General features: G+C 41.4%; 1 protein-coding gene and 1 long non-coding RNA gene across 2 annotated transcripts in view; both read right to left on the reverse strand.

Moving 5' to 3' along the window:
* Positions 1 to 2,768: 2,768 nt before the first annotated feature.
* Positions 2,769 to 4,263, reverse strand: LOC130518484 (uncharacterized). Its single transcript, XR_008948041.1, has 3 exons — positions 4,082 to 4,263; positions 3,478 to 3,678; positions 2,769 to 2,918 (listed from the first exon to the last, which is right to left on the reverse strand). It is a non-coding gene; the product is annotated as an uncharacterized LOC130518484 (long non-coding RNA).
* A 644-nt stretch (positions 4,264 to 4,907) lies between these two features.
* The window catches only part of tap2a (transporter associated with antigen processing, subunit type a), a 4,314-nt gene continuing 487 nt past the window's right edge, over positions 4,908 to 8,734 (reverse strand). The window contains exons 1-11 of the mRNA XM_057021016.1: positions 8,612 to 8,734; positions 8,415 to 8,529; positions 8,203 to 8,333; positions 7,824 to 8,029; positions 7,468 to 7,665; positions 7,271 to 7,399; positions 6,644 to 6,832; positions 6,394 to 6,567; positions 5,978 to 6,137; positions 5,570 to 5,706; positions 4,908 to 5,458 (exon numbers count right to left, since the gene is read on the reverse strand). The exon at positions 8,612 to 8,734 is cut by the window's right edge and continues 487 nt beyond it. Coding sequence (XP_056876996.1) covers positions 5,231 to 5,458; positions 5,570 to 5,706; positions 5,978 to 6,137; positions 6,394 to 6,567; positions 6,644 to 6,832; positions 7,271 to 7,399; positions 7,468 to 7,665; positions 7,824 to 8,029; positions 8,203 to 8,333; positions 8,415 to 8,529; positions 8,612 to 8,734 — 1,790 coding nt within the window. The 3' untranslated portion in view covers positions 4,908 to 5,230. The remainder of the gene's footprint in view (positions 5,459 to 5,569; positions 5,707 to 5,977; positions 6,138 to 6,393; positions 6,568 to 6,643; positions 6,833 to 7,270; positions 7,400 to 7,467; positions 7,666 to 7,823; positions 8,030 to 8,202; positions 8,334 to 8,414; positions 8,530 to 8,611) is intronic.

Genomic DNA, 8,734 nt, shown 5'->3' on the forward strand with positions numbered 1-8,734 from the left:
CTGGGTAGGAGGTGGGATCTGCAGCGGAGTTGTTAAGTGTATTTTTCCAATTCAGAATGGAACGTATATTAACAGAAATAGAAAAGTTTTGTGAACATATACATTTCATAACTGAATCATTCTTTGCCTTGTACTGTGTAATGTGCCAGATGTAAATTGCTTTTTACATTTTTTTTAAAAAAAAAAAGATTTTCACATCTTAAAGTGTCAGTTCTATTCAGGCTGTGAGATGCATCTGTCGGAATGTTTAAATGGCTTTTCCACAAATTATTCCATTGGGGTTTTCCATGTTTTCACTTTCATAATTGCTTCTTTGGAAGTTGATCCACCTTCATACAAACCCACACATGGGAATGTGTCACATTCTTGTGTGATTACCATGTTTATCAGATTTAATCAACCATTTCTCTGTCTTCATTGGTCTGTTACTGCATAAAAAACACAATGTGCTGTGTCACGTTTCTTTACTTTGTACGAAAAGGGCCTGACAACATCCAGGAACAACTGTGTAGGCAGGGGAAGGAGAAGGAGGGAAGCAGAAGGAGGGTGCTAACGTCACACTCAGCCTCCTCTGACTCATCAGCAGCGCTCCTTCTCTTTCACCCTTATGCTGTCTCCTTGAGTCCCTCTGTGTTTATTCAATGGTTGGTTGCACCGGCTTGCCACACGACGAAAACTGCTCAAAAATGGTTGCTATGGAAGCTCTCCCCCGCAGGACATCTCTGCCACCCCAGCCACTCAAATATAGCCAGCTGCTGAGTGGCATTGTCGGCACATCGTAGATTGTTTTGATGCTGATTGTCTAATTTTGGTGTCACCAGTATTTCTTCCCAGTGTGTTTGGGCAGTTTTGAGTGTCTAGAGCTCTGTTTCAGCCCATTTTTCCTTAGCAACCGCAGTCCCTTTGACAACTGATGCAGAGAGCAGTCTCAGATGCAGAGGAACAGATCGGTAGATTGTTGTTGTTGGTTTTTTTGTTTTTTAAAAAAAAAAAAACCCACCAGGAATCCGTGTTGATAACAGCACTGAATATGAACTGTATTTGGGTTTATAATTGAGTTACTAGTGTTATTCTGATTAAATCAGTGCTGGTCACAAAGTGAAATATGGTTCAAACCATTTCTGAGGGGCATCCAGGGGCCAGATCCGGAGCTAATGTGGGTTTTAGTGGTGGTGGAAACTAGAGTACTGAGAGAAACTGAGATCTGCATCCCGGAACAGAGCGCCACCATTTTGCTGTATAACTTTGGTTCTTATAACGTGCATCAAAAAATTATCAGAGACGTTAAAATTTGGCGATACTATAACAGTAGTAACTGCTGTTGCCTGGACACCCACTAGACAGAACATTGCAGCATGCTTTCACACTCCCTCCGGGCATACACGCCTAATATGAGTTCAAAAAATATAGATTTGCTTTAGACTCACAAATGTTTAGGGACAACACATTGAAAATGGTCTGTGCTCATTTGCATTCCTGTGTGTTTGCTTTGCAAAGTTTATTCAAAACACATGTTTTTTGTTGTTACAGCAAGAGTCTCAAACATCCTCCTCAATGATTAGAAAGAAAAATCAGTATATGTGAGTGAGCTGAGATAATAGCACATACACTCGTGAATGTGAAAGACAGGGACAAATACTGAGGTCTTATTGAGGCTGCCCTCCACTCAGGGATGCTCAAAGTTGTTTAAACATAAAATAGAATAGACAAGCATGAATTAATTCTGGATTCAAAATGTTTTCTTTTTCTTCTCATTTTACAGTACAAACTTACTAAGGAAAAATAAAACTATGCGGTAAGGATTTAAACTTGATCAGTTTTCATGGTCAAAGTTTATTGACCGTTTATTGAATACGCGGTCACTCGAGGGAATGAGTTGTGTCGTGATGCCATCTGCTGGTGAGTCTGTTTAATTACACTATGAAGATAAACAATATCGTATTAGTAGATTTCTGGATCGACGGTGTTTACCCGGTATTTCTTCAACAGCAATTTGACAAAGGCTTCGGGTTCTTCGGGAGATTCTACAGACGAGCAATTGCTCCAGAAGACAGGAGGTGCTTTTCCTGAAAGCTCACACTCCGCCTTCCTGGATAATTGGTGAAATCGTTTTTTAGGGAGTCAAAGTGACAAGTGTGTTACAATTATGCTCTTTAGATAATGTATACATTTGGTTAGAGAAAAGTATTCATTGCTTTTCTCAATTTAATCGCGTTATTTCCAATCTTGCCAACAAATGCTAACAAATAATTTAATGAATAATTATTGTATTACTAGTTTTATTCTGGCGAAATGAGTGCTGGTCACATAAGTGAAATACAGTATGGTCTTGGTACTTAAACCAGCTCTGAGAGGCATCCAGAGACCCAATCTAGATCACAGATCACACAATGACAACACAATGTCCTGTTCACATACCGGTTTAATAAACCGGTTTAATTCTTGTTCCGGACTCTTCTTTTGTCTCACTTTTCTTGGACGCATGTTGATTATTTTGTGGGTAATGTTCAGATCGCAAAACTGGGTCCTTATGGCTAAAGGTTAAACATATCAAAGGTTTTATGAGATTTTATCTGTGAAACTCGATTTGCTGTGTTGTCATTTTTCCTGATTTATTTGCGTTAATTCATATTCTGATGTCTGTATGTCATTTTTCTCCTAATTGACAAACGAAGTTCATATTTTAAACGAATACTATTCTATTGTCAAGTTCCTAAAAGTAGGATTGTAAACAGTCTGTTTCTATAATATCCGCAGACAATTAGAAATACGCCAAATATTTTATTTATTTATTTATTTTATTTTGTACCACACGGGGGCGCTAAAGGCCTATAATTTATTTTAGGACGCTCTAGCGACTGGTGCGATACCAGAAACGTCTTCTTCTTCTTTAATCTTGGACGATTAAACCTGTTTAACTTGTTTATACAGAGAATAAACATCAGTCGTTTTTCTTTTACATATAGAGAATGATACATTTCTGAAGTGACCTGAAGGCTTTTTTTTGTTTTAAATCTATTTTTTAACTACTTGTCACACACACACACACACACACACACACACACACACACACAACACACACACACACACACCACACACACACACACACACACACAGACACGCCCCAGCAAAAATGAAAATCCCCAAACATTCACCAGGCTGCCAGATCAGCAGTTTCCATGAAGTCACTGGTGTTCCCGCCAACTGAGAGACTTAGATACCATTGTAATATCAAGTTATGGTTCAATAAACTTTTATGCCCGCCAAGACTGATATCAGACATTTTTCTTCAGCCTTTTCCTCCTGAGACACTTCTCTCAACTGACTTGATGTCTAAAATAGAATTTGAGTAGTAAACACAGCTGTCGCATACAGCAAACATGATTCGACTGGTCTGACATATATTGAGTCCTATAGCTAAACACCACAGGAGAATAAATGAATAAGTTGCTGTTTTGTTTGGTTTTTTAAACTTACTTTATCTGGGTGAGTGTGCTTACGTAGACTCAGGGAAGACCAGGTGGGGTCAGTTTTCCTCAGCTGTGTTATTCTGAACTGTTTATCTAAGTTCAGGCAGTGTGGACGCCAAACGGCACCACAGAAGTGTACAATTCTAGAACATTGCACTGTTGCCCTTTACAAATCTCTCAGGAACGTGACGTCAGCAACTGAAACACACTGCACACATAATGACACTTAATGCCTCAAACAAGAACGAAACCATTTCAGAACAATTAAAAACCTAACACAAAGTAAATAGCAGCAAAGAGTTGCTATTTTAATTGAAGCTTGCTAAAAAATGAGCTTGTGTCACAAAAGTGACATTTCATCTGTTGCCTCTAGTTTAATCTCCACCATTTACGGGCATCTGATATCATTTTCCCCCATACGATAAGTTACAATCGTAACCCAGTTTAAGTATTTTTGAACAAATATTGTGGTATTGAGAGAAACTAGCTTGGCTCCAGTTAAATGTGCTCCTTTTTTTTGTCAAAAGACTCTCAGGTTTATTATTTTCTATCTTTTCAACAACATCAGCTTCGTGGGTGACGAGGTATTAAAACAAAGGCAGAATTCTTACAGTCACAAGGTTTGGCAGAGGTCCGGCTGAGTCACACTGAAAGTGAAAGGACAGAAGGGACTTTCCAACCTGGCAGTCTGGTGTTGCCGACCCAACTGGTTCTCTTATCTGAAGGCAGCAACAGTCGACCATTTTGTTGAGTTGGTGTGACTACCACAGCTTAAAATGGTGGCAACTGGTGCCTGTCCTTTGCCCATGTAACCTGTAGGTGGAACACATCAGTTGGCGCCGGATTAAGTTGCAGTGTTGTTTTATGAGCGATGAGTTTGCTTTCGTTTTAGTTGGGTCATGAATTGTTTTTTTAACCTTCACGGGATTTAAAAGAACAAGAATTCTAAGCTATTTGCAATATAGCTAGTTCTCTTCAGTGGCCACTGGTGGCGCTTGTGATCATGTATTTAAACACTTTGTTAGTTTGTCCTGTCTGACTAACTAAAACCATGTTGGCAAATAATTGCCTTTAACCCGCCAAGGTTTGCCACAAGGTCGGCCCGATCAGTTCCGGTGATCAGCCACTGCACGGACGTGTGGATGGAAAAACATGAGTGTATGTAGATTATTATTTGATTGACTCCAGTCGCCATTTTGTGGACGCACAAAAGACATGACAAAATGGCGATGTGTGTTGCCTGGGAAAAGCCCGATCGCTGTCGAGGGTGTGGTTGGTGTTCTGGCATCATGCTGCAGTTTACTGTAGTTTAATGGTGGCTATCACCTAGGCAACCCTCAAAATAATGATTTAAAAGAAATAAGATGTGCTGTCTTTGTCTAGCATTATTTGTGACCTTTGTGAGTGTTTTTGTATTTGTAAATCATTTGGATTCGACACATTTTAAGAATTTTATTACTCATTTCTTACATTTTTACTAAATAACTGTAAAATGAAAAAAAAATCTATAATATCAGATTTTAAATCTTGATAACGCTACAATGTTTAGTATTTGAGACACAGTCAAACTGCACCCTTGAATTTGTTTTTTCTTTTATGGTTTATTTAGGACCGTTCATGAACCTTTAGCCCTATTAAAGTTTTATGGTGCTGACATGTTGAATTTTATCACTTGTAATACGACTCGATCAAAAACCAAACACACATTTGTGTCTTCAGTCTGATGACTGAAGCAGAGCAGCAGCAGACAACAGTGTTCATCAGTCGACCACATGGGGACGCCTCTGGGGTTCGGCTCCCTCGGTAAAGAGCTTCTCCCTCTGCTTGTAGTACATCCCCTTCCTGGCCATCAGTTCCTGGTGAGTTCCCTGTTCCTCAACTCGACCCTGGCTGATAACAACAATCTGATCTGCCCTCTCGATGGTCTTCAGCCTGTGAGCGATGATCAACAGGGTTTGGTTGGAACAACGCGCCAAGGCCTCCTGAACCTGTGTGGAGTCAGTGAGAGTAAAAAGATGATCTACTAACTGTTTATTCAAAGTCAGAAGAGTCCGTCCGTGGAACCGGCACAGCTATGCGGTGCTAATTATGTCCCGTACCTTATTTTCACCATGACCGTCCAGACTGCTGGTAATTTCATCCAGAACGAGGACCTGCGGGTGTCTGACCAGAGCTCGGGCGATGGCGATGCGCTGCCTCTCGCTCTTGGACAGCAGACTGTTGGTCTCCCCCAACACTGCCAACATTACAAAATCATCAGATCTTACAGTGAATTCGCACACATAAGGAGAAGAAAAGTCGCTTTGTTAGTGTTTCAAACCTTTGCACGATTCTGGCACATTTACAAGCGCATATCTCCAATAATCAACCCTGGTCTGATTAAAAATACCTTCAGGCAGGTTGAAGCTCTAATTCTGCACTAAATAAATGAAGGTTTGGGCATTTTAACCTTGCCAGGGTTCTGAATCTTCACCATCAGTCAAGAGGAGGAAGGCTCATGAGTTTACCAGTATCGTAGCCACTCTTTAATTTACTGATGAAGTCGTGGGCGCCGGCGTTCCGCGCTGCTTCCTGAATCTGGTCCAGAGAGCAGTCAGACAGTCCGTAGGCGATGTTGTCTCTAATGGAGGTGGAGAAGAGCACGGGGTCCTGGTTCACCACGGCAATCTGGGAAGGACAATTCTCTTGTTGATTTACTCGTGAAGGTTAAAGGTCAGGATCTGAAACATTACAGGGTTGTAAATGAACAACTGTGCACCATAATATTCTGACTCATCATTACATTTGATACATGAAATTAATTTTGTTGTTTTGCTGCAACTCTGGCTCCAGAATGTTGTAGCAACTGCTTCTGGAACCTGAAAACCAGGGAGTTTGTGAGTTAAAAGCTTGTGTGATTCTTTTCAAAGGTTGCATTAATGACCTTCTCGTGCAGGAAGTGGTGCTCGTAGGAGTTCAGTGGTTTGCCGTCCAATAGGATTTGCCCATCCTGTGGCTCATAGAATCGCTCCAGGAGACTCACACAGGTGCTTTTGCCTTCTCCTGATGCCCCCACCAGTGCTGTCATCTGACTTGGCTTCAGCTCCAAAGAAAAGTCCTAAAGGGAGGCTACATTAGCTAACCCGTTCAGATTAAGAGTCACTACCATACTCCACCTGCAGGTTAAGCCTTACCTGCAGCACTTTCTTCTCGGGGCATGTGGGATAAGCAAAGTTGACCTGCTGGAAAGTGACGTGTCCTTTCATGGCATCAGGTTTGAGCTCCCCGTCTGTGCTGACCTGAGGTTTCCGGTCCAGGTACTCAAACACTTTGCCAGCAGCACTCACTGAGTTCAGCATGCTGCCGATGCTGTGAGCAAGAATCTGGATGATGGCAGGTACAAAAGAACAAAACCCACTTTTTTACACTACAGCTGTGTTTGAAATCACTCCCTGTGCTGAGCACCATTTTGTAGGGGCGTCCTCATATTAAGCGAGGATTGCTGTGTGCTATTTAAGGCAATTAATGCATCTCAAAATGCATTGTGTAAAGTACTGTACAACCATGCTCCCTAAAGAAGCCATATATCCCATAATCCTTTGTGGTTACACAGGAGAAGCTGGAGATGGTGTTAGTTATGAAGTAGTTATTGAGTTAATTTGACCATCACACATAATTCGAATATAATTACTTTTTTGTGTCAGTATGGCAACAAGTAGCCATTTAGAACTGATTCAAATACAACAATAATTTTCATGACATTATTAATTAGAACAGAATAGAGGGCCAATATTAGTTCTAGTCATGGCTGACAGCAGTACCCTGATGCCGAGTCCAAGATGTGACTGGTAAAGGATGAAGGAAACCAGGCTGCCCGTGGTCATGTGTCCACTGTTGATAAACCTTCTGCCATAGTACAACATGAGGACCTGCATGCCCAAACCTATGAACTACAGGTACAGAAAACAGTTACACAAAAAATATTACATATTTTCTTCCATAGTATTATTAAACCTACCCTTTGTGCTAAGAGACAGACAGCTGTGGCTGTTCCCTGGCGGGTTTTCGTAGTGTTTATGTCCTTCAACAGGTTGCCGTAGCGACACGCCTCGTGCTTTTCTGCCTTAAAGCTCCGCACCACACGGATGCCAGACACGGCCTCGGTCACAGCCTCACCTGCTTTAGCCAAGGAATTCTGCAGTGCAAGGGACAGCCTCTGGGGAAAGGACACACGCAGAGGGTGTTGATGTTAATTACAACTAAATCAACATGGAGGTTGAACAGAAACAGGAAAGTGGCCCTCTATGGTACAAACAAAGGAATGATGCCACAACTTTCTGAAGCTCTACATTATCATTCTTGGCCCATCTTTACCTGGTAGTATGTGTCGTAGACCTTCTCAATGAGGCCGGTCACTGGAGTTTCCATCAATACTAGAAGCGTCAGCTTCCATGAAAGACTCATCATGAAGTAGATTGTGCCCATTGTCCGAATGAACGTCCTCAACAGCACATTAGCGTTCAAGCAGACTGTTTTTGCCATCAGTGTGGTGTCTTCTGATAGTCTGGATGTAAGCTGACCTGCACAGGACATGGATGCATTTTTGTTTTTTTGAGTTTCATTTCATTTTATATTCATTACTAGCTTTTTGATCTTATCCAGCCTTCTGTGTGATTCTTCTTGATGTTTACCCTGAATCTTAATGTACCCTGAAACAACTTTCCATTTGGAGGTTAAATGAAAAGTGCTTTACCTGTTTTTACTGTTTCAAAGAATCCAATTTCTTGTTTTGTCAAAGCATCAAATAGCTGGAATTTGATTCTGCCTGTGAAAGCATTGATGGCACAAAGAAGAAAGCCTCCTCTGCAACCTGCACTCACAGAACTGAGAAAATGAAAGACAGGACGTCTCTGAGCAACAGGAATAGTCAGATAGATGCAACTGGGGAGAAACACAGTTCAGTACCTTCCCAGAGAAAAGAGGCTCATGTAAAGGACAGCAGATGTGAATTCATTGTGCTGGTACTCATGACTAAGGATGTCGATGACTCTTCCAATGTAGTAGGGGATGAATGTCTCACCTGGAAAGACACAGATTACACATTGGATAAGCAATTCAGTTTCAGCTCATCAACTGTTGTTGTCGAGATCCTTCTAACTTACAGGTAACAGCTAATGCCAAGAACAAGAACCCCCCCGCCAGCAGGTGATAGAACGGTTTGTACAGCACCAGGACTCGTACAAACAGCTGTTTGGATTCCTGCTTCTTGTTATCATCGTTGTCTT

Source organism: Takifugu flavidus, chromosome 21 (genome assembly GCF_003711565.1).
Source record: "Takifugu flavidus isolate HTHZ2018 chromosome 21, ASM371156v2, whole genome shotgun sequence".
Lineage (NCBI taxonomy): Eukaryota > Metazoa > Chordata > Actinopteri > Tetraodontiformes > Tetraodontidae > Takifugu > Takifugu flavidus.